General features: G+C 48.9%; 1 protein-coding gene across 13 annotated transcripts in view; it reads right to left on the reverse strand.

The window, feature by feature from the left end:
- The window catches only part of RGS6 (regulator of G protein signaling 6), a 599,839-nt gene that overhangs the window by 89,712 nt on the left and 484,727 nt on the right, over positions 1-25,400 (reverse strand). For all 13 annotated transcript variants that reach the window (XM_086709359.1, XM_086709357.1, XM_086709358.1 and 10 more), the window contains 3 exons: positions 7,531-7,581; positions 4,396-4,502; positions 3,131-3,182 (listed from right to left, as the gene is read on the reverse strand). In XM_086709359.1, coding sequence (XP_086565485.1) covers positions 3,131-3,182; positions 4,396-4,502; positions 7,531-7,581 — 210 coding nt within the window. The remainder of the gene's footprint in view (positions 1-3,130; positions 3,183-4,395; positions 4,503-7,530; positions 7,582-25,400) is intronic.

A 25,400-nucleotide genomic window follows, 5' to 3' on the forward strand; every position in this document is an offset into this window, starting at 1 on the left:
CTATACTCTATGTGCAACTAAGCAGTAAAAAAAAAAAAAAAAAAAAAAAAAATAATGACCTCATCCTATTTCAATGTATTTAAAGAACTGACTCCCTCTTCAAACTTTGTCTTTACGAGTGATGTTGTTTACCTCAACCTCTTAAACCAGGGAACCATATTTCTCTGTTTTCCTCATACCCTTGAAATGCTTTTTAGTACACTGGGATTTTAGCACTGTAAGTCACCCGGGTGGCCATTCAGTACAGGCCCCTCGTTGCCAGCTGGGAAAACCAAAGGCCCAGAGAGGTGAAGTGAGTGACCCATCGGCCAGTTAGTGGTGGAGGTGGAATGACAACCGAGGCCTAGTTCAGAGCTGTTTCCATTATGACATTTGCTACGTCATCTATTCATTCATTCATTCATTCATTCATCCAGGTATGTCCTGTGATTATCCTCAGTTTACGGACGACGGAAACGTTTCCAGGTCATTCCCCATCGTTGGGACTCCCTGAAGCTGCTGCGTCCATTCTCAATGTTTCTCCTTGACTCTGACAGCTTTTTTTATAAACCTGTCCCTCCCCAAACTATTCAGCCTTCTCAGTCATTCGTCACCAACAGGAAACCTGTGAATACTCAGATCAGACTCCTCACCACCCTCTTCCTCCCCATCACGCTGCCTCCCCCAGCCTGGAATCCTTGGATGGTAGGACTGTGACTTAATCAAATCTGTGTCAAAGCAACGGACACAGAGTGGGTGGTCAGTAAAGGTATGTGGAATGAATGAAAGTGTCTAGTTCTTCATCAATCCAAATTATACCTATCCTGAGTTCTTAGCTTTGGTTTTACATCCTCTCTGGCAAGATGGCCCCCGCAAAACTGATATTGTGAAACATTACCTTAGTGATAATAACACTAACCACCACCATGGTTTTTTTATTGGTTCCTTTCTATGGGGCCACACACCAAACCTTACAGGCATTTCATTTCATCTTAATAAAACAACACTAGGAAAGGAGTACTATTATTCTTCTAATTTTCACAGGAAATTTCTGAGGCACAGAGAGGTTAAATAACTTGCCAAGATCACACAGCTAGTGGAACCAGTTGATCGTGGAGCCGCTGTGCTGAGATCTCTCTTGGTAAAAACTTTGATTTTTTTTTTTTAATTTTTTTTTTTAACCTTTATTTATTTTTGAGACAGAGAGAGACACAGCATGAACGGGGAGGGGCAGAGAGAGAGGGAAACACAGAATCGGAAGCAGGCTCCAGGCTCTGAGCCATCGGCCCAGAGCCCGACGCGGGGCTCGAACTCGCGGACCGCGAGATCGTGACCTGAGCCGAAGTCGGACGCTTAACCGATTGAGCCACCCAGGCGCCCCAAAACTTTGATTTTCTGACTGAACTGCTTTGTAAATGCTGGTGAGTACTTTCGGAGCCCGCACATTGACTTCTCCATCCGATTTGCCAAAGTCGAGGCACAGGAATTCAAAATAATTTTGCCTTAATGAAAGCCTGATACAAAATTGTTATTCCTACCCTTGTTCGTGCCACTCAACTCAAATCATGACGTGGGGAATCCCTCTAGAGAAAGGGAACCAGTGCCCTGGGGTGTATGGTGTGAGACGGCCTAACCGTTATGGGCTCATGTTCAAGTAAATATTTTCATCTTACTGGAGTCTAGTTATCTGGTCTTGCCATCCTCCTCCCCTCTCTGCAGCCGGTAAAAATATCGTTTTTTACATTCACAAGGGCACCCGGCTGCTGCATGGAACTGAGCCACGGTTACTCAAGTTCCGAGTTGGGCTTTTGTGAGCGGCGTTTCAGCCCCAGAAGAACAAATTTTGTGAGTAGCCAAATGTAGCTCTGATTCTGAGTTGGAAGCCCTGCTTATCCGCTTATCACGTGGTTTAGAGCACAGCCCAGTTCCAGAGGGACCCCGCGGTGGTGCCCTGCAGACAGCTGCAGAGACCATCAGAGGGCCCCGCCCCCTGCGTAAGGGCCGTCCTCCGGAACTGGAAACACAACGACTGTAGCCTCCTTGGGCAATGCCTTGTCTGCACCCCGTCCTCGGCATTGCTCCCCACCTGCTGGCGTTGGGGGTGATCCAGACAGGGTAGCTTATCACAAGGTCTCCTGGACAGGCTTCCCTGATCACTGGCCAGCTGCCCATGCCCCTCCCTTCTCTGCAGCTGCCTCTGTCTCCCCGTGCAAGCAGCCCTGCAAAGAGCTTGGGGAGAAGCTGGGATCTCACCAAGTGCCCCAGGCCCAGGGAGAGCCACTGTGGACTGCCTCAGCAGCTCAGTCAGTCAGCATGGGCCTTGAAGCCACTCGGATCTGAGTTCCAATGCTGATGCTTCTACTACCTGTCAATCGCCTTTAATAAAGAACCAGAACTGTCAGCAGCTATTTGCTGAGTGCCAGCAAAACTGTGCTATGCACTGGGGAATATGAGAATGAGCAAGCAGGACCGGTCCCTGGCTTCATGGAGCTTACGACCGACTGGGCATCCAGAGAAGTAAAATACGGCGCGATGTGTGTGAGGTTGTGGCCTCTCGGAGCCTCAGGTTCTTCATCTGGAGTATGGGGACAAGGTAACTTCTGTAGACAAGATAACTTCTGTCCTGCCTGGACAGAGGTAACTCCCTGCCTGCCAAACTCCCAACCTCACCCACTCCTAATTTCCTAGTCCAGGATAACTTCTGCACACTCCTCCCTGGTCCAGCTTCTTTTCCGCCTAACTTCTCTAGCTATCAAAAACACCAATGAATTATTCATAACTCTTAACAAGTCTGTGAGAATAGAAAGAGCTGGGGTGGGGGTGGGGGTGGACCCTTGATCCAGCCCTCCCTGAAACCTTGCCCCAGAAGGGAGTGGTCAGCGGTCACTATCTTGGTTCTCCCTGGCTCCACAAAATGAGCATACTGGCCAGCTCGATGGAACATTCCTTCCCTTCCCCTGTTCCCCTCCAAAGGCTGCATCTCTCAGTGTGCTCTGCCTTTCTTCATTATGTGGAACAGGGAGCTTATTACATGTCAACGCTTGGAAAAGGACTGAGCAGGATAACGACCCCTCCTCTCTGTGCGGCAGTCACCCAGACACCAAGCGTTTGTCGTCCACGCTCCCAGGAGTGACGCCTCTTCACTGCTCACCGTAGTCGGTGTTTTCAGGCTCCCAGCAGTTTGAAGGCCAAAAGTACGGGGCCTGCGCAAAAGAGCACAGATGTCAGGACTCAGAGGCACACCGGTACTTGCCTTCCTCTGCCTGGGGCCCGGGTCCACCCTCTCCTGCGTCCAGGGAGGACCCCTCCCCATGACAGGCTCTGCCCCGGCTCCTTTGTGCTGATGCCAACCCCCCAACTCTCTCCTGGTCTTAATACAGCAGAGGCCGTCAACATTTCAATCTGGGTATTGAGAAATGACATCTAAGGTAAGCAAAAGAAATGCGAAAATGAGAAACTTAGTTAACGGGGCAAGTATGTCTTATCCCAAGACAATGGACGTCTAATGCCAAAGTCAGGCCGGCACAGTTTCCCGGGGAACACAAGCTCCAAGTTCCTTTTCTCCCTTTGAAGTATGTATCCCTAACACCGACATGTGGAAACTCTAACCCTCAGGGTGGCTGCACTTGGAGTAAGGAAGTAATTAGGGTTCCGTGAGGTCACAGGGTGGGGCCCTGATCCCATAGGATTGGTGTCCTTATCAGAGGAAAACACCAGAGAGCTTGCTTTCTCTCTCCACCACGTGAGAAGCGGCTGTCTGAAAGCCTGGGTGAGCCCTCTCACCACTGACCTAACCTGCTGCAACCTGGACCCTGGACTTCCTGCCTGCAGCACTGTGAGAAATTTCTACACTGGTGGTGTGAGCCACCCAGTCTTTGGTATTTTGCTATAGTAGCTAGAGCAGACTAAAATGCCCTTTGACCCTGTCTAAAAAACTCCACTCCATTGGTGTTGACCTTGACACAGCCTCTTATCCTCTGCCCCATTTCCCTCTAGAACAGGACCTGAGAAAAGGAGTGGGAGGGGTTAGGTAGTGGACAGAAACTTCAGACCAGGAAGGCAGCATGACAGAGTAGGAAGATCAAGGACTTTGCCATCAGGCTGACCGACACTCAAATCAAGGCCACCTCCTAGATTTATTAAACCTCGGAGCACCTCAGTGTTCTCATCTGTCAAATGGATGATATATATAACCCTAAAAGTTTGTTCTTCAGATTGAATGAGGAAATATGTGTAAAAGGTGCCACCCCCACCCCCAACAACAACAAATGGCCCAGATAAAAGCTTGTTTGGCCTTCCCAGTGTTGGGGGGAGGTAAGGGTTGCTCCCTTAAATACCCTCAGTTTTGTAGGTAGTTTTAATCTGAGATCAGATAATAAGAGAACATTCTTCAGGAGGAGGAGCTGGCAGGCCTACCTGGAAACGGTAGAAGGTGCCGTCATCCTTCATGGTGAGAACGTGGTCCGAGATTGGAAAGATGTAGCCCTGGGCAGCTATAAGGCTTCCCACGTGTATTGCTTCAACTGCATGGACAGGGCATGAGAGAGAGGAGTGTTTAGTAAGCTGTCAGAACGCAGGGCTCCTTAGCTGGAATGTCAGTCAGGAGGGCAGAAAGGCAACCGGAAGCCAACTGTCATCACCCCCAGATAGCTGCATGATTGATCGGCTGATTGACGGATAGCCTTTGATATAAATAAATGCACTGGGCCGGAGGTGGGGGTTGGGGCATCAGTGGCTAGGAAGGGCCAACATGTGTCTGGGTTGGCCCAGACATTTGGACCATTTGGACCAACATTTGGATCCCAGCTCTGAGAGTCTGACATCGCTTGACTTTCCCCAACACTTGCAGAAGATAGTAGCTTCATGGTCAAGAGCATGGGCTTTGGTATAGACACATGCTTCATGTAAAAGGTCCTAGCAGTGCCTGGTGCTCGGTAGGTTTCGGCAGCCCTGATTCATGTGCCTGTTTCATCAGGTTTATCAGCCCCCGCAAAATGAGCATGCAGTCTCACTGCCCATGGCATTCCCCGATATGACAGTCCTACTGGAGGGAGGACAGCATTACCCTTGTCTAATGCATAGAGAGTAAAACCTCACTTTCTTAGAAAATTGGAGGAAGGGTAGGTAATGCAGTGGGCAGTAGCAGAAGGAGGCCAACCTGACAGAAGTGTTTATGTTTTTGCCACCATCAGCCCATTGTTTCGTTAGTTAGCACCAGCCATAAATAGATTCTCGTAGGTAAGAATTTGTGTCTATTCGGAGCAGAGCTGAGAACGAAAAATAACAAATCCAAATGGTTCCACCATGCGTGATAATCCTTCACCAATATAAAAGTACTCCTACTGCTAAAAACTAATTTTTGGATGTGAAAGTGATTGATAAGCTTAAGGAGTCTCCAGGAATTGTTAATTTCATAAGCCCCGAAATTTTTTTTGTTTAAAGCAACTTGTTTTGTCTCGCAAACTTCTCAAGAGGTTGTATCTAATCCGAGTGTTTTACTTATGTAGAACACCTCTCTTTTGGAAATAACTGGTGGAGTCAGAATGAATGAAGTCGGATGTTATTTGCTCACTGATGACCAGTTTGCTTTTTAAAGTCTAGATGCTTCGAGAATCATGGGGACGGCAAAAAAGCAGAGTGTCGTCACTGGCAGCTGCTCCTTCCCCGGGGAGGAAGGAACAAAATCCAGTAAGAAGGTTGACTTTCATGTCCCCGACCTAGGAGCTGGAACTCTCACTTCATCCTTTGTGGTTCTGTTTAGCTATATGGCAGATGGGGAGGGAGGGGAGGGGCAGATGTTGGATGAAGCAAGGGCCTTGGCTTCCCAGGGCCTTGCTTTGTCTCATTTCCACCCTTGTATTCCAAGCTGGTGAGTTGTTCTTAACTCTTCCTGCTCAACCATTTCTCAGAAGCCTAAATGGTTCCCAATACCTTGATGTCCTCTCAAGGCCATCGGAGTATGAGGGATCCTTCATAGACATGATCTTGCTTATTCACGAGCTTTCAGGGAGAGCTCCTCATACCAGGGCCAGAGGACTTCTGAAGCCTATTATTCTCCTCCCACACTACTACTACCGCTACTAATGATAATAATACGTCTTAGAAATACAGTGAGTATTTTAGAAGGGGTAAGCAAACAGTGCTATTGGTAGAGAAAAGACTACTCCTTTGGTTAAGCATTATAACAAAAGAAGCATTGACTTTAAGTACGTGCCACTGAACTGGTAGAAATGCATTCAGCCCGGTTTTTACAAGCGGACAGTCAGAAGTCCAGGCTGCATGAGGGAAATGCGTGGGGCAGTTAATCTGGGTTCTATCCTTAAAAGGATTTCAATTCACAGGTTCCCTCCTGTGGATTAAGAGCTTGAGCAGAATTACGAATTTTCACTTGTCACGGAAGTTGCCATTAATCACGATGGCGAAAAAGGCTAGTGTCCCTCCCACGAATGACCCACTTCTTTTCTGGCACTCAGATTTCCGGCGACTACATTTAATTGAACTCTGTGTAAATTGTATTGTTTCATAGTCAATAGCCTCTTAGGAGCATCAGATTAAAATATAGGAATTCCTGAGCTGACTTCGTGACCACAGCAAGGAATCACAGCTGAAAGTCGGACACCTAGAAAGGGCACTTCCAAAAATCTTTAGAACGCATAGCAATTGGAAGCCATTTAATTAAGGGCAGATAGGTCTACTCCCCGAGAACATAAGAATACATGAATGGATATTGGATATTGAGAAATATGACCTTCAGGAATCAAGGATACTCAGTTAAAACAGGAAGTGTACTATAAACTCCAAAACACATTAACAAACACACAGATCCTAAGGTTGGCTTATCTGGAATTTTCACTTTTCTGAAACCCCTCATTCTCTAATTAGGCTGGGAAAACAAATTTTACTACTGATTTTCTGGTGGGAGGACAGATTCGGAAACTGTTTTATTGGCCAGAATTCTGTTGTTGTCTTTCTGGTGAGGTTTTCCTAATTGAAATGCACAATTAAGGCTCGGGAAAAAAAAAAAAAAAATCATTCTTTCAGTTCTTGCAGAAGGAGGAAACAGAAGGAGTCTTAGCAAATAATTAAACATCTTAATTGTGGATCAGGCAATCTGATTTTAAGAGCTGGCTCTATAAAGATAGGTATTCAGTCGAGAAAATAAATTAATTTCATTTGCAAATAGAGTGACTCCACATCTTGGGATTCACCTTTTTATTATTATGATGATGATTATTTTAATGTTTATTTATTTTTGAGAGAGAGAGAGAGAGAGAGCATGCACAGGGGAGGGGCAGAGAGAGAGGGAGACACAGAATCCGAAGCAGGCTCCAGGTTCTGAGCTGTCAGTCCAGAGTCCAATAAAGGGTTCAAACTCACGGACTACAAGATCATGACCTGAACCGAAGTCGGATGTCTAACCTCCTGAGCCACTCAGGTGCCCCAAGACTCACATTTATAAGCCCAGTTCTCAGGAGAATGGGAGAATCTGGTTTGGAACTTGTTTATGGGATGTTTTTCAATACCACAGAGGATAAAATTGGAGTCAAATACCTGGGTCCTCGATGGAGAGGTTCTTCATAAGCCATTGCACAATGTCAGTACCTGAAATGATAAAGCAATTTGAACTGAAGACATCAAGAATGCTTAACTCTGTGGCAGAAGAAACATGTTTACCTAAGAATCCCCAAATTCCAATTAGCACACACCCAGAGAGCTGGATAATATTGACAATTTTCCATCCTAATTAACCATGTCTATCCATTGGGATGCTTCCATAGTCACAATCTCACTCTTTTCCAAAAAATCCATTTTTGATGACTCAGGATGATCTTGTGTCCACACTTCTAGGGAGTATCTATAGGGAACTTCCTGCAAATATAGATTTTAATGATTTCCCTGAGACAGGTTAGGTGAAATTATACTATATCTGAACCCCAGGATATTTCCTGAAGGAGGAGGCCTCTTCAGCTCCCTACCCTAACTGACAAGGCCTGACGAACACAGGTGACCTTACAGTTTCTTAACAACAACAACAACAACAACAACAACAACAACAACAACAAATCTCTAATTTTTTCATTGGGCCCATTTTATTTATTTATTTTTTTTTTATTTATTTTTGGGACAGAGAGAGACAGAGCATGAACGGGGGAGGGGCAGAGAGAGAGGGAGACACAGAATCGGAAACAGGCTCCAGGCTCCGAGCCATCGGCCCAGAGCCTGATGCGGGGCTCGAACTCACGGACCGCGAGATCGTGACCTGGCTGAAGTCGGACACTTAACCGACTGCGCCACCCAGGCGCCCCTCATTGGGCCCATTTTAAATGAAAATGCTCCTATTGAGTTCTTACAATGGAATATGGCTATAAATGACATACACCACTTCTAGGCCTGGACCATAAAAACTCCCATGTGACCCACCACACCCTTTCCTTCCCTATCTGCTGGCTGAACGTAGAGAACCCCAAGAACACAGGGGAGGGCAGAGCCACAATGTGGGAGGAGCCTTGAATCCTGAACAATCATAAAAATTGATGCCCATTTTGGGCTCTGACTTGATTAAAAAATAAACATTATTGTTTTAAGCCACAGAAGTTGGGATTTATTTGTTTTGACATCAAGTTCCACCTTAACTACTATAAAATCTTGAGTTGGAAGGGACTTTTAAAGCATATCTACTCCAACCCTAGCCAATATAGGAGCCCCATCTGTAATACTGTGGACAAGAGGTACCATAATCTCCACTTGGAAAAACCCTAGTACCTGAGAATTACAGATTCCCTCCTAGTCAGCCTGTCCCAGTGAAATCATCTTTGATTTTTCAGAACAGAAATCTGACCCTCTCTGAAGTCCTCTCTTTGGACTTAGTTTTGCCCTCTGATGATAGAAAAACAAACCCAGACTTCTTGCTCTGGAGAGAGTCTGTCCGATATACTATCAGCATTCTTCTTGAGGTTTTCCCCCCTCGAGGTGACACATGCCTGGGCTCCTCAGCTAATTTCTCCCATGACATGACCTAGAGACCCTCGCCATTTTAGTCAGAATTCTCTGAATATGTTTCCTTTTGTTTGCCTCCCTTTGAAAATGTCACGCCTAGAGCCAACGTGGGAGTAGGGGAGTCCAAATTTCTGGAAGGTTCTGGACTTCTGGTCAATTCACCTTTGTCACTCAACCATCTCACTTTAAACCAGGGCTGATCTTCAAACGTGGTTTGTCACCTCAGGATGGAATGTTTGACGGAAAGCAGCCTGAAAAGGGCAACATTTCTGGATGTCTGAGTCCTGTTGTGTGTGGGTCTGAGGCTTGGTCTGCCCATAGCTCTCCTGGAATAGATTCCTAGCTGAAAACCTGGAGAACTAGCAGAGGTCTTCGAGGAGCATTTCCTTTCCCCAGAAATAAAGTTTCCCAGAAATCTGACTTGTTGCCAGAGGTGAGAACAGCACAGGCCTGTTTCTCTCTGGCTCTCTGGAGAGGGAATGGAACCTTGTACCGTAGACAACCAGGGCCCCATCCTACTATTTCTGTGCTCCCCCAAGACCAGCCTCCACTGGCTCAGCCCTGCAAGGTGCCCCCGTTTCAACCTCAAAAGCAGAACTTCAAAGCTTCTCCCCGCTCTTGCTCCCGGATGGCATCTAGGAGCTAAACTTTGGATCAAGACCACTCCTGTTCATTCCCATTCTTTGAGAGAAAGGAGAGTTACGTCTGTGTGTGCTTGTGCATGTGTGTCCGTCTCTTCCAAATGATACAAGTTCAACATTTGTCCTAGGACATGAAGAACAAAGCAGAAATCAAATAAGAACTGTAATCCCAAGTTGGGGGTGGGGGAGAGACTCTAACCTGTTTTTTCCTCAAAAGAAAAATAGTTCTTTTTTGTGGGTTGCCTGGATACGGATAGGTTTCCAGCATCAGCAACAGCTCTCCCCCGGGCAGGCGGATTATCTTTCTGCTGAGCTTGCTGAACCATTATTTATCACCTGCCAAGATTGATTACTCACCCTGGGACAATGACAGCCCTTCCTTTCCCCTGTTAATTACTGTCATCATTAATATCCATGTCACTAATTAGTATTCATTCACATTGAAACTCCTTCCTCGCTATCATATCCGTTCCCCCCTCCACCCCAGCCGAGACTTCAGCACTATTGTCTAGATTTCTACCCTCTTTTTCTTTCACGCGCTCAGTGTCTGGCCTAATTGTTCTCCCCAGTCCACCAGGCCCTGGTTTGCATTCACGGAGCCGAAGGATCCCCTTTTAAGCACTTTTGTTTTTGGTAAAGACGGGAAAGTCACAAAATCCTCTTTCCTTTTCACCTAGCAATGTGGCGGACCACACACCTGGGTTTCTTGTCCCTGGTGCAGCCACCGTAACAGTCGGGGTCTTCGTCTGGGGACTGGGGTGACTGTACTCAAAGCTCTGGTGAGGGCCGAGCTGCGCCCCTGCCTGTCCTGGGTCACTGCCTGCCTCACCCGCTGCAGACCTGCACGAAGGCCCTCAGCAAGCATAACAACGTGTAGGGGTTGAGGACGCTCCCTCCTCCTTGTCTTGGGCATGGGCTGCTTTAGGCTTCCTTGGACTAACCCAGGAGGGGCCAGCCTCCAGCCTCGTGGCTGGAAGCAAATGGTCCATGTTGAGCCCCAGGAACAAGTAAGGGAGGGAAATCTGTCATAATATTATGTCCTTTAAAAGACCTATAATTATTACACTGGAACCAGGCGAGAATAGTTCAAATGTCCGTCAGGAGAAAGCATTTTTCTTTTTTTCTCTTTCCTTTCTTCCTTTTTTCCTCCAGCCCCCAATCATTCTTTCCTTCCTATTCTGAAAAGAATTTGAAGCAGATTATTTTTCCGTTCTCTCTCAAATTAATTGTTGCCCTTTTTTTTTTTTTTTTACCACTGTTGGATTCTGGTTCTTATTTTGGTCAAGATCCCCACCAAGGACTTAAAGCCAATATAAAAATTTTAGGAACAAATGCGGAATAGTTACTTTTTATTCCCAAAGGTTCTAAAACACTTGGCTGAAAGTTTTCTTTTTGGGGCTAATACGTCAACATATATGTCAGGAATATCCATGAAATACATCAGAGGGCACCCGAAACTGTTCTCCACAGCATACGTGGTTTGTTAGTATATTTAAGTATATACTTATCAGATTAGGTATGCTTTATGTTTCTATATGTGCTGTAGGTATGTATTCCAATTATGTCTTTTATATATCATTATGTGTATTGGAAGGGTGTTTGGACACAACTCAAAACTTCTCTAGTAGGGGACTGAATAATTAATTATGGCTCATCCATACAATACATATCTATTGAACACCTAGTGTATTAAATGAAAAAGCATATCAAGAACAGTGCGTATTGTAAAATGACATTTTTACAATAGAAAATATGTATTTGCATTTGTATTCTATTAATTACACATGTATAGATATATACAGATACCGAGAAGAGAAGTTTTGGAAGAATGTTTATTTTTGAGAGAGAGGACGTGAGCGACAGAGGGGCAGAGAGAGAGGTGGCCTCTATGCAGATAGCAGAGAGCCCGATGCGGGGCTCGAACTCAGGAACCGTGAGATCACGACCTGAGCAAAAGTTGGATGCTTCACTGACTGAGCCACCCAGGAGACCCTGGAAGAATATTCAAACTGTTAACTTTAGGTTATCCTGGAGAGAGTGGAGGGTCCAATGATGGAAAATTTCTATTTTTTACATTTCCTTATTATTTGGAATTCACTGAACGTTAATATATTGCTTTATATAGTGCTTTTTAAATATATGGCTTTTTAAAAGTGAAAAACACTTTTCATTGTAAAGAGCAGAAAGGGAGGCGATGACCTCCTCCAGAGACTGCAGTGGAGAGGCTGGGGGATCAGGTTGCAGACACACAGCGGAGAGGGTAAGGGGAGCTCTGAACCCTTCTGCTGCCCCCAGGCCCTGGCCGTGGGCATTTTCTGCTCCCCAGTGAAGGGGCAGAGAAAAATGAGGCATGACTCACAAAACTGCCTCTCTCCAGAGGAGTAAAGAATTGGGAGGCTCGCTCCTAAGCCTCAAGCTCGTCACTCCCTCTGGACATTGGGCCAACCCCAAAGCTTTTTGTAGACTCTAACAGGGCTGCTCACCATAGTCCTAGACTAAGGGTGATCATCTGTACCCCTCAGTACAAACTAGATTCGAGCAAGTTGGTGAGATCTTCCAATATTTTAGGGGGTTCTCTTTCCGGTTTGGGGGAGATCCTTATTACAGAAGGGTTGTATTCTGAACTTTGTCCTCATGTGTTTTTTTTTAAAAAAATGTTTTTTAATGTTTATTCATTTTTGAGAGAGAGAGAGACAGACAGAGAATGAGTGGGGGAGGAACAGAGAGAGAGACACACACAGAATCCAAAGCAGGCTCCAGGCTCTGAGTCATCAGCACAGATCCCAACTCAGGGCTCGAACCCACGAACCGTGAGATCATGACCTGAGCTGAAGTTGGACACTCAACCTACTGAGCCACCCAGGTGCCCCTGTCCTCATGTGTTTTAAGTGCCCCCAAAGATTAAGGAATACCTGGAACTTCCTGCCGGATAAGTCAGAACCTGAGGGGATCCTACTCTGAAACGCTTTCCCCCATTCTTCCCAAAGTATTGTATCAACCTTAGCCCAAATTAGATTATGCAAACTTGATAAAAGACTGGTTCCAGTCACCTGCAAATTTCAAGTTATGTGAAACTTGGTAGCTTATAAATCATAGTACTGATGACTGAAGCAATCGATAACTTACTTGTCAGTCCTCACCACTGGGGAAAGACACCTTCATTTGAGTAAACTGTTCCTGGAGCCCAACAAAAGATAAGATGGTTCCTGCCGTGAGTGACCTCCTGGTCCTCCGCGGTCAAGGTTATGACTCAGTCCACCCTGGGATTCTCACACACCTGCCAAGGTCTCTGCTACACCTGTGAGTGAGGAGGGCAGCTTCGTGCCGCTTTATCACGTAGGTGCCATAGGCAGGCCAACATTCCTGAAGGAGGGAGACATTCCCCAGGGTCCATCGTGCACCAGGCCCGAGCTGGGCACTTGACCCTGTAATCACATATCATCCTGACAATAATTGTGTATAGTATAATAACTAGTATACCCATTTTAAGGATGAGGCCCAGAGAGGCCCAAGGCCACATACCTATAAGAGCCAAGCCTGGGATCCAGGCAAACTCATGCCAGATACTATGTCCACCACATCCTCTCTTATTGCTGAATAACTTTCCAGACGGTACTCAGAAGAATAACTGGAAAAGTGATACTCTGTGCTTATTTTCCCCTTGAAGCAGGGACATTAATTTAGTAGTAATAATAATTACTACCAATATTAGCTAGTGAGCTAATCATTCATTGAGCACTTTCTATATTGCAGGCTGTGGAATGACCCTACGATACTAGTCGCATGGGGGTGCCTGGGTGGCTCAGTCGGTTAAGTGTCCGACTTTAGCTCAGGTCACAATCTCATGGTTTGCGTGTTCGAGCCCCGCATCGGGCTCTGTGCTGACAGCTCAGAGCCTGGAGCCTGCTTTGGATTCTGTGTCTCCCTCTCTCCTTGTCCCTCCCCTGCTCATGCTCTGTCTGTCTGTCTCTCTCTCTCTCTCTCTCTCAAAAATAAACAAACTTTAAAAAATTTTTTTTAAATCCCATGATGTAAGTAGATTATTAGCATCTTTATTTTGCAGATGAATGGAAGGACATTCTAAGTAGGGCAGTCTTTATAGTTTTAGACCTTTCTTTTTTTTGGTTAAAAAAAAAATCCCACAAAATGCAACAGTTAGCTGGCAGAGAAAGCTGACCTTACTTAAGAGGAGATGTTAAACTTTAGGATTTCAGAGGGTGAACATACTGAATAGTGGCAGGAAGACAGGAGGAGACTCAGGAGGAAGCACTGTGTGCCAGGACAAGTCTAATGGCATTTTGAGGAGTCGTGTTTGGTCAATGGGCTTGACTTTTTCCAAGGAACGCTGTGACAAAATTTCACAGACATATGCTTGTTAACCAAGCCTAGGAACCAATAGAACACAGCGTTTATAAAGTCAGACTTGAGTTCAGCTCATGCTGTGTCACTTACAGACTGTGCAACCTGGGGCAGGTCCCTGAACCACCCCCCACCCCAACCTCCATGTCTTCATGGGTTGATGGGGGTGAAATACTGCCTACTCAGAGGGTACCGTAAGTGCGTGTATTCAAAACCTGGCCCGTGGTTTTGCTGGAATGGTCTGTTGATCATCAGCTCACCCACCTGCTCTGTGCCTTCATTGCCTGAGATGGAAACGGAGACAATAACCGATCTGCTGCAGAGGCCCTAGGGGTTAAAGGGAGTTCCGCACGTGCCATGCCCGCGCAGTGCCCGCTACAGAATACGCATTAGCGCACATTAGCTGCGGACAGAGTCTGCATTTTTAGGGACCTTGTATTGGAGCCAAGAGTCTAATCAAGTCATCTGTATGCCTGGAAGAAGCAACAGCAACTTGGAATTTTTGTGTGATTTGCCTGCCTTTTTGCCTTAGAGAACCTCAAGATGTCTTCTGATGCTTTTATGAAGGGGTCTGCTGATGGATAGCTTGTCGGATGGGAGGGGCAACGAACAAGGCAGTTGCAGCAGGCAAGCTCTAGGAGCTCGACCTCCGTGGCCCCATTCCTGGCCCTGTTCCTCCAGTAAGTGGACTTCTGGGCACCGTGGGTGGTAGGTAGAGCGGGTGCCCTCAATGCACAGCCATTCGGTCCAGCATAACAAGCCGTGTGCGCCAGTCCCTCACGTCCCAACATCCTCTTCCTCTCCCTCTTCTCCTCTTCGGCCTCATGGACTGCTTCTCCACTCCCAGAATGCACCATGCTCCATCCCGCTGCAGGACATTTGCATAAGCGATTTCCTGAGCCAGTGATGTTCCCTCCTTTCTCCGTTCCACTGTCTCTAGCTGACTCTGGCATGTCCTTTGGTTCTAACTTCCTCAGGAAAGCCTTCACAGATCTCCAAACCACGTCGAGTCCTTTGGCTGTCCCTTGCAGAGAATGGGGTTCCTTCTCTTCGGAGCACTTCTCTCCATTTGGAATTAGATATCCACGATGTGATTGTTGGATCAACGTCTGCCTCCCCCTCTGTATTGGTTTCCTGGAGCTTCTGTAACAAAGGCCCACAAACTGAGCGGTTCAAACAGCAGAAATTTATTGGCTCACAGTTCTGGAGGCCAGAGGCCTGAGAAGGCGGGGTTGGCAGCGGGGGTTCATCTGAGGGCGGTGGGGGAGAATGGGTTCTGGGCCTCTCTCCTCACGTCTGCAGGTCTGCTGGTCTTTGGTGTTTGGGGGCCTGCAAATGCATCACCCCGATCTCTGCATGAGCACCCATCAGAGAGCATTAGAAATGTTCTGGGGGCAGCTGAGTGTTCCGAGGAGGCTCGGAGGGGACTCTGTGGCTGGAAGGCATCTGGGTCGTATTGCCTTCCAGTGTTGTCTAATGGTCATCTCATTTGTGCGAATTTGAATCTGAAACGTGGTTCATGGACACGTGAACTTATATTTAAGTCAATCTGTGCGGCCGATGCTTTCTTGAGATGAGGTACCTTCATCTTCGCGTGGCCCTCTCCCTGCACGTGTGCCTCTTTGTCCAACTTTTCCTTTCTAGAGGGACACCTGTCATAGTGGATTAGAACCCACCCTCACTAATTCACGTTAACTCATTACATCTGAAATAACCCTGTGTCCAAGCAAGGTCACGTTCCAAGGTAGTGCAGTTTAAAACTTCAACATCCAAACTTTTGGGAAGACACAGTTCCGCTCCTAACACTCGCTAAACCATCAATCTGAGACGGCAGGACTCTGTCACACTGTCCTGTCTCTGGTACCGTGCAAACACCTGGCCTGGAGCTGGGCTTTAATACATGCTCATCAAGCGACAGTTACATTCAAATATACATCCTACAGTATGTATCCACCCATAGGTACATATTCACTACATTGTAAATTTTTCTCTCAATTTTTGTGGCCCAGGAAACCTCATCACACACCAGCACCAACCGTGTGTGTGTGTGTGTGGGGGGGGGGGGATGCATTTTGCAGCCACTGCTTTACATGAAAGTTTCGAGGGTTTTCATCCATTGACACTGTTATCTTTCGAAACTCCTGTCTTCTCTTGTCTAAAGAAAGCTAACCTGATGAAAGCTTTAAAAAAATATTAGGTAGCAATCCGAAGCTGCCTTCTTTTCTTTATGCGATGCTGGCTGTCACTGGAAGAGGACGGTGAGTGCAGGAAAGGCAAAGTCTCCCACCCTCTTCTGTGGGGCTCACAGCCACTGTCCCCCGCCAGCTCTCCACCGGTCCCTCTGCTCACTCCACTGGCCTCCAGACTGCACAGTTCCAACTGCCTTTCGCTGGCTTTGACCCAGCGTGTGATCCTCCCTTCTTCACAGGGAGGCTTCTGCAGTCTGACTCGGTTTCGGACAGGTTGGAGGAATTCAGTCCAGACACACCAAGTAAAATTTTGAACCCAGTGATCCCCAAGCATCACCACTGTATCCCCTCCTAAACCACAGCCTCTGGGAGCCACCTCCCTGGGGCGTCCTTCCAGGCCAGGCAAATCGACTTGCTGACCATGGGCCTGTGACAACCGTGCCCCTCGGCGACCCAGGGCCTACGCGGCAGGAAAGACGACTGGCTGCTGGGAACCCCTTGGTGGGCCTTCCCCTCCCCCTCCCTGCCCCCGCGCACCCCCCACTGCAGCCCAGCCTCCCCACTCAGATTCTGCGTTTCCCCATTCTCTGAAATTTAAAGCTTCCCTGTGCATTATGAAAAATAATAGGGGGCAGGAGACCAGGAGAGGTTATTACCAACTCATAAATCAACCAGGAGGCTCTGAGGGTTGCGGTGAGGTGTCTGAGATGGGCCCCCTGGTTTGTTATCTCACCCAAGCCCCCACGATTGATTCATAACCTCATAACCCTCCTGCGTCCCAATCCTGGGCCTTATATCTAATTGTCAGCAGCCGAGGACATGATTTGCAAGAGGATGCGGTGGCGGCAGCCGTGGGGGTGGAGGAGAGATTAGTTTTGTCAATCAAAAGCGTCCAGGGGAGGTGGTGAGCGCCCAGGACTTAGCTTCACAATCAGCTTTTTAAAGAGAAGGCTGAACATGGCTACGCTGACTGGGCCTCTTGCAGGGGCCTGGAGGACAAGGCCACTGGGGTGTAGCCTCTGTTCTCTGGGCCCACATTCCTCTCAACCCGAAGGCAGGAATGAGGGGCAAACAGACTCGCGGCTCCAGGGGAGAAGCAAGCTAGTGGAGGCATTCAGCCGCACCCATCAGAGAGTGTTATAAACGTCCTGGGGGCTGCTGAGCGTTCTGGGGAGGCCTGGAGGGGCCCCTGTGGCTGGAAGGCATCTGGGCCCTATTGCCTTCCAGTGTTGTCTAACGGTCACCTCATTTGTGTGAATTTGAATCTGAAACGTCGTTCACGGACATGCGAATTTACATTTAAGTTAATCTGTGCGGCTGAGGCTTTCTTGAGCGGAGCAGGAAAGGAGAGCCTTTATGAGGCCCCGGCCTGCAGGCTGCAGTCACTTACCAGGAATTTGATCCATCCATCCACACTATGATAGCAATTATACGGATCCAATGGCACAGCTTTAAGGTTTCAAGTCTGCAAAGTACCCTGGACATCTGCCACCACCTTGGGGCGGGCGAGGCGTGCACAGCAGGGCGTGTGAGCAAGCCGGGGTTGAAGCAGAGTCTGGGACACACTGGTTTGTGAGCAAAGATTTTACAGTTTTGCACTAATTCCGGCTCCAGTCCCTTGGAACCTGCCTCTGGGCTCTATCAGAGAATAGCTCTGGCGTGGTGGAGCGAGCTTTTGTAATCAGACAGACCCGGCTCAGGGCCTGGCTCTGCCCCTTGCTAGAGGATCCCCTGGGATGAGTCACCCCACCACTCGGAGCCCCAGTTTACCCACCTGCAAAACGGGGTCAAGCACAGGATCCACCTGACAGCCTGTTACGATGATTAAAATGAGGACACAGAATAGACACCAACCAGCCCTACATCTTGCCTACAACCGACACAGACCTCTCCATCTGCGCGAACGGAAATCCGGAGCTGGTCTCCCACGGAAAGATCCCCAGCCTGGAACCAAGCCCCTTCTCCTGCCCCTCCCCAGGCCTAGCCACAGGCCTTCCAGAGAGTTCGTGGCTTGTTCTTACGTGGCTCTTCCAAGCTCCTCTCTTTTGTTCAGATGGATGAGGCCATCCTCTCAACCTTGGTCTGGGGTCTTCTCTATCAGCGGGGGATATACTTCCAGGTCCGCTCCTCGTCCTTGAGGCAAAGCAGCATGAGGACCCCTCGGAGACCTGTACCCCAGCTCCAGCCAGGCTCTCGCCTGGCTTCTCCCACAGGAGCAGCTAGGAGCCAAGTGGCCTGGGTGTGAATCCGGCTTCCCCCTGCCACCAGCTCGGTGGCCTTGGGGATGTGCCTCGCCCTTCGTAAGCCTCAGTTTCTATGAGATATGATAAAAAGCTCGGTCTGAGAAGGTAGACGTGAGCTTGGAAAAGCTTCCGCCCCGAGTCCTTCAACACACAGCAAAGGATGGGCAAATGTTGGCTTTACTGGTATGATGACTGCTGTTACTGTGACTGGAACATTTCACTCATTTCCCTGCAGTGATGAATAAAATGGCTGTCCTCCAGCAAGAAGGGGGACCAGTGTGCTGCAAGGACTGTGACTGGAGGATCGTGGGGTGCCCTGGGGCCACAGACAGGTGTGTGCCATTCCAGAGCTGACCCGCTGTCAGGAAGCAGGTGTTCGGGAACAGCAGGAAACAGTGGGAAGAGACTGGCGGAGGGGGAGCCCTGGATGTAAAGCCAAGGGCTCCACCACGGCAGCCCGAAGCAAACCACACTAACGGCACCGGGGCATACCTAACATTTGCACTGAGGTCAAGGTGGAGTAACAGCAAGTCTCTGTGGAAGGGAAGAGTCATGGGAGGGCAAAGAGTCAAGAGCACACTCTGGCATCATCTTACGCGCAAAGCACTGTGGCCAGACGCCGAGGGCCGTGATTCAGGCGCGACTCAGAGAAAGAACCGGGCTTACGAGCTAAAGGGAAATGATCTCAGAGTTGCTGAGGAATGATCTCATGTGTTCCCAGCAACGGGATGCTGGCCTTCCCCTCTCTTCTGCTCTCAGCCTGAGCCTCATGGCCTCTGCCAGCATTACCGTGAACGCTCCGGGTCAGTCCGCAGCCCCTACAACTCCACTGCCGGCGCAGTCCCCCCAAACCCAGAGGAAAAGCGGCGTGCCCCCAGTTGTTTCCCTGCCTCCTCCTCTTTCAGCGGAGGGCCGGTGGCTTTGGGTTCTCTCGGAACTGCTGCCATCTCGCCTCCCCAGGACCCCTCCCCTTTGACTCTACCTGGATTGACAGCCTTGAGCGCCGAGGGCAGAGAGCTGGGTTGTCGGAGGGTGGCAGGGTGTTGACACAAAACAGAAGCAGTGGCAGGAACGATAGGGGCTGATCAGAGGCTTACGTGTCCTGACCTTGCTGAGGACTGGCCGGGGCCCTGGATAACCAGGAGGCCGGCAGAATGGCACTCACGGCCTGGCTATCAGTGAGAATACCATATGGTTTCACTCATATGTGCAACCTGAGCAACAAAACAGGTGAACATACGGAAGGGGGAGGGGAGAGAAGAGAAGGAAACAAGCCACAAGAGCCTCTTCATGTTAGAGAGCAGACTGAGGGTTGATGGAGGGAGGTGGGTGGGGGATGGGCTAGCTGGGGGACGGGTACTAAGGAGGGTACTTGTTACGATGAGCACTGGGTGTTGTATGTAAGTGCTGAACCACTGAATTCTACTCCCGAAACCAATATTGCACTGTAGGTTAACTAACTAGAATTTAAATAAATAAATACAGGGGTGCCTGGGTGGCTCAGTCGGTTAAGCGTCTGACTTCAGCTCAGGTCACGATCTCACGGTCCGTGAGTTCGAGCCCCGAGTCAGGCTCTGGGCTGATGGCTCAGAGCCTGGAGCCTGCTTCCGATTCTGTGTCTCCCTCTCTCTCTGCTCCTCCCCCGTTCATGCCCTGTCTCTCTCTCTCTCAAAAATAAAATAAACGTTAAAAAAAAATAAATAAATACAGACACCAGGGCGGGGTGCCTGGGTGGCTCAGTTGGTTAAGCATCCGACTTTGGCTCTGGTCATGAGCTCGCGGTCTATGAGTTCGAGACCCATGTTGGGATCGCTGCTGACAGCTCAGAGCCTGGAGCCTACTTTGGATTCCGTGTGTGTATCTCTCTCTCCCCCTCCCCTGCTCAAGCTCTGTCTCTCTTTTTCTCTCTCAAAAATAAACAGACATTAAAAAAAAAAAAAAAAAAAGACACCAGGGCCCTGCCCAGAGGGGAGCTGGCAGCAGCCAAGCCATACTACCTGCATTCCCTGCCCCACTCTTTCCTCCTGAAATCCCTAACTCTTTTTCTTCTTCTTCGGGCAGGCAGGTAAGGGGCCCGGGTCTGGCTTTGGAAGACTTGAGGGGAAAGTGAAGCCAGCCGTCTGAGGTGGAGGAGAGTTTTGACAGTCCACAGTTCGGATCTCCCTACCTGCCTTTTCTGGTTTCCGTAGGCCAGGTTCTAAGATCAATAACGTAGGCACATGTGGGGACAGGGAAGGACCCTGAGGGAGAGGACGGAGTTCCCTGGGGCTTGCAGGGGCTGGCTCCCTCTTCATGACCTCAGTCTCTCATTCCAGCTCCCTCCCTCCCCACCCCCCCCAACCTGCTCCCAGAGATTGCACTTCCCTATTAGCACGGATGCTGTGCACGCACACGTGTCCACAGCCGTCCACACCATACCCACACATGGAGCCGACATACATTCACACGTGCCCTCGCACACACACACACACACCCTCTCATATTTCACAGCCATCTCATTGCTTCCGTAATATGTTCCCAACCCTACAGTCCCGACAAATGACCAAAAGAAGTTGAGGCTAGAACAAATTTCGAGGAGGGAGCTGCTTTCATATGTTAGAAACCTAAGTAATATAGAGGAGAGGCCAGATCTCAGCACCACTCATATGATCAGCGGCCGTGAGTCCCCTTGCCGGGAATAATCTTGACTGCCTGCACACAGTGGCCGGCAAGGAGAAAAGAGGGGCTGAACCCAGCCCACAGAAGGGAGAAATGACTGCATTCATCTCCAAGACGTGGAGCACATTTTCTCTTTTAAGCTTCTAGATGATTTTGGACCTCCGCGGTTTAAGGAGTGGTCTTGGAGCTGAGGGTAGCGTGTTGGGATATCAGACGGGAAAAGGAAGGCCAGAAAGAAAAGAAAAATTGCCACCATCACCAGCAGGCACGTCTACGGTGGAAAGGATGGTCATGTTTACGCTATGCCAACGAGGTCCTGGAGGGGAGCAGGGGACCCCCGGGAACCCCACAGTTACGGGGCGTGCAGTGAACGTGGTGTAGACAAAGGTATAGCTGGGTTCAGGGATGGCGAAGCAGTCTGGGGCCAGAGCACCAGCTGGAGAAGTTTCTTCCACGAGGTCCAATGCGACAGGAAGATAGAGGAGTTATGGAAACCTAGAGGAGGTGGTTGCTGTCGGAGACAGCGGCCGGACAGGATCCATGGCCGTTGATTATTTATTGGTTCAAATGTTTATTTATTTTTGAGAGACAGAGAGAGCACGCAAGCAGGGAAGGGGCAGAGAGAGAGAGAGGGATTCGTAGCAGGCTCTGGGCTGACAGCAGCGAGTCCGATGTGGGGCTTGAACTCACGGACTGCGAGATCACGACCTGAGCTGAAGTCGGATGCTCACCTGACTGAGCCGCCCAGACATCCCTGGGAACCATGACCTTTAGGAGAATATAGCCACTCTCAGACCGAGGTCTATAAGGGAACAAATGCTATGACCTCTCCTTCTGTGCACTGATGTCCTGCTGGTGTCACCCAGGGGATGAATCAATCCATTGTAGCCAGGGGGCAAGGGAACACATCGAGGCAGCCCATAGTGACAGCCTCTGAGGATGCAGAGCTGGGCAAGAAGGGCAGCAGGTGGCTCTGGAAGGACCCAGGAAGACGATCCAGCACAGAAGCGGAGGGGAGAAAGCATTTATGATACAGGCCTGTCCATAACGTGTTGTTCAGGCGCGTTAATTATTCAGCACGCTTTACTTTAGTGGAAGTCAGGGCTGGGGGGTTTTGCTCCGCTGTCCTGGTTCCCCCAATACTGACACTTCTCGGCTGGGAGGAGACGTAGCGCTCACCAGGCTACACACATACCAGCCCTTACGTCACCGTCACAGTGCACCTGAGCCTTTGCTCAGATGCTCCCATTTCACAGCTGGGGCCTAATGGTTTCCTCCTCTATTCATTCTAAAGAGCATCTGTTGAGCCCCTACTGTCTTCCTCTGAAGGCGTGACTGTCTCCCCCAAGCTCATACCCTCACAGACAAGTCCGACCATCAAGGAGCGAGCCCCACAAAGACAACAGCGGACCTGTGTAATTAGATGAAATGGAGTGAGGGGGGCGAGCGTGACCGTGGGGCGACGGAGACTGGGAAGTGAGCAGGATGGCATGAGCCCCGCAGGCTGGAGCAGCAGGAAGGACGGGTTGCGTGAGTATTTGGAGGAAGGGCAGCGGTGCGGAGAACCCCCCCCGCCCCCGGGGTGGGACCATGCAGAGGACAGGCGTGTGGGACTGGAGATAGGAGGCTGGAGACACAGACCGGGCTGGAGCTGAGACCAAAGAGGAAGGGGCCGCCACACCTCGGGAAGCCTGTGGACGGCCCTGGGGTATGTTTTCATTTATTTTATGTATTTATTTAAATTTTTTTTTTATTCGAGCACAGTTGATACACAATGTTACGTTCGTTGTACAATATGGTGATTCAACGGGTGTACAGGTGATGCAATGCTCACCACAAATGTAGCTACTCCTGCCAGCATACAACATAATTGCAGTGCCACTGACTATATTCCCTCGGCCGTGCTTTATATCCCTGTGACATCTTCCTCCCGTAACCGCAAGCCTGTATCTCCCGCGAAGAGCATGGAGGTTCCTCAAAAAGTTAAAAATAGAAATATCACATGATCCGATAATTCTCCTGCTGGGTATTTACCCCAAGAAAACAAAACTACTAACTTGAAAAGGTATACGCACCCCTACGTTTGTCGCGGTGTTATTTACGACAGCCAAGATATGGAAGTGTCTGTCCATAGACAAACAGATAAGGAAGATGTGTGTGTATGCAATGGAATATTACACGGCTGTGAAAAAGGATGCGCTCTTGTCTTGGGTATTTTTCCAAGGTGGCTTTGGCTGCTAGGAGGAGGAGGGATTGTAGAATGACAGGAGCAGAAGCAGGGAGACCAGCTGGTAGCCATTTTCAGTAGGTTGGGGGAATCCAACGCTAGCTGGGCTCCACCGTGGCCGTGGGATGAGAGAAGCAGGTGGGGTTCCAGTCTACCTTGGAGGCAGGGCTCCTGGTGCTCTCTACTGGACGGGACATGGAGTCTGAGAGCAAGAGGAGTCAGGACTGACTCTCAGGTTTCCAGCTTAACTAATTGCATGCACGGTGGAATTTAGACTGACTGAGACACAGAAGCGGGTTGGGGAGGAAGCCTGGGATCATCTGTTGGCCATGTCTTGTCTCAGATTTATATTCTAGGAGCCATCTGAGTGGAGATGTCAAGTTGGTTGTTGGACAAATGAGTCTGGATTTTCAAGGGGAGAGCAGGCTGGTGATACTCTTTGGGAGTGATTGGTGTGTAGGAATTCACCTAAAGCAGTGAGTCTGGATGAGGTCACCCATGGAGAAAATGCAGATGAGAAGCACATTGGAACGATGCCCTTGGCTTTCGAATGGTGCAGCTGGCAGGGGACGTGAGCCTGTCCTTCTGCAATCTGAAATGCCTTCCATTACTCTGAATGCCCAGGCTTCGCTCTTCTGTGACTTGGCCTGTGATCATTGCACTCCATTCCGTTTCTGGGGAGATGACAGGAGAAACGAGCTCTGACACCAGACCCTCTCTGCTAGCCTCCGTCAGAACCCGCAGTCAGAGCCACCTCTCTTGCTCATGCCTCGATGCAGGGAAAACTGCACCCTTTACCACCATTTTACGGCCCCTGACAGTTCTGTCTGGTGATCAAGCCAAAGAGACAGTTAAGGATTTCTGTGCTCTCTTCTGATTTGCAACAAGTTTACACTTGTTTTCTGACTTTTCTAACACTAAATGACAGCAGACTCTCTGAAAGCATCTTATGTGACTCTGGAGCTGGCCTGTGGCCACGCACTGCTGTGTGAGCCCTGCCTCCGAGAGGACACCGTCACTCGGCCCCGAGGTGACTACAAGCTCCAGACCCTGCCTGTGTCAGAAGACTTTGGGGTGGAATGGTGTCAGAAGCCAGGCGTCTTTCTAACGTGCAAGCCTCCTTTCATACCCATCAACTCCAGGCAGAGAGAAGCTGGCTTTTGTTTAGAGAAGATGCTGAGAAGATTCCCAAGTGGAGAAACTCTGCAACTAACTAGGAAAGAATAAGTATCAAACTGATCCTGAGTATATTCTTCCTAGCACCCTTTCCTCATCAGCTCTCCTGCCCCAAGTGCTGGCTGCTTCCAAAATGGAATAGATTTCAGGTGGTGAATAATTAAAGATATTGCTAGAATTAATACGGAGAATACAACAGGATCCAAGTGATGACTGGGGAGAGCTCTATGAGGAGCCCTTGGTCAGGGATAGCTGCTGTAAGTGATCATAGAATTGAGCTTATGATTCCTGGAAATAAAAGGATAAAGTCAACGGCACTCATTTCTCGGCCTGTCTTCTCCATCGGTGCATCTGAGGGTCCTGAGGGAGAGACGCCCCCGTCTCCTCAGCTCGGCCCCCCTGGCTCATTGCCCAGAGCACATCACGGATTTTCAATAAACATCCGATGAATATTTCACAGAATGTTGGCCAAAATCGATGATTTGCCTTTTGGCATAGCTAATCACTGTGCTGTTTTTTCTTCCGGGTGTTGGTTTTGATAGAGTTGGTCACTTCTTAGGGCCACTTCTGAACCTTGATAGTAAGGCGGGCCAGATCTTTGGTGTGGAAAGCTACCTTGCTGTTTGCTATTGCAGATTATTTATGTGTATGTTGAAGAGGGGGCCAATGCAAGGTCCTATTTTGAGTTATTCGGGACTAGCCCATCCTTGACCACCCTGATTCTGCTGGTGCTATTATCATAAAAAATGGCTAAAGCTCTGAAAGAATTGTTAAAAGCCCTGATTAATATTGAGGTTATGCGGCTCAGCCTACAGGCAGAACTAAAGGCCGGTGTCTGATCAATACATGATTACAACGCAGTCTACTTTTCTAAAACATTTTCTCAGCAGTGGTTGTACCCATGCTAGGGTAGTAGATTGAGAGAACCAGG

The sequence above is a fragment of the Puma concolor genome, chromosome B3 (assembly GCF_028749965.1).
Source record: "Puma concolor isolate L17-30 chromosome B3, mPumCon1.1.hap2, whole genome shotgun sequence".
NCBI lineage: Eukaryota > Metazoa > Chordata > Mammalia > Carnivora > Felidae > Puma > Puma concolor.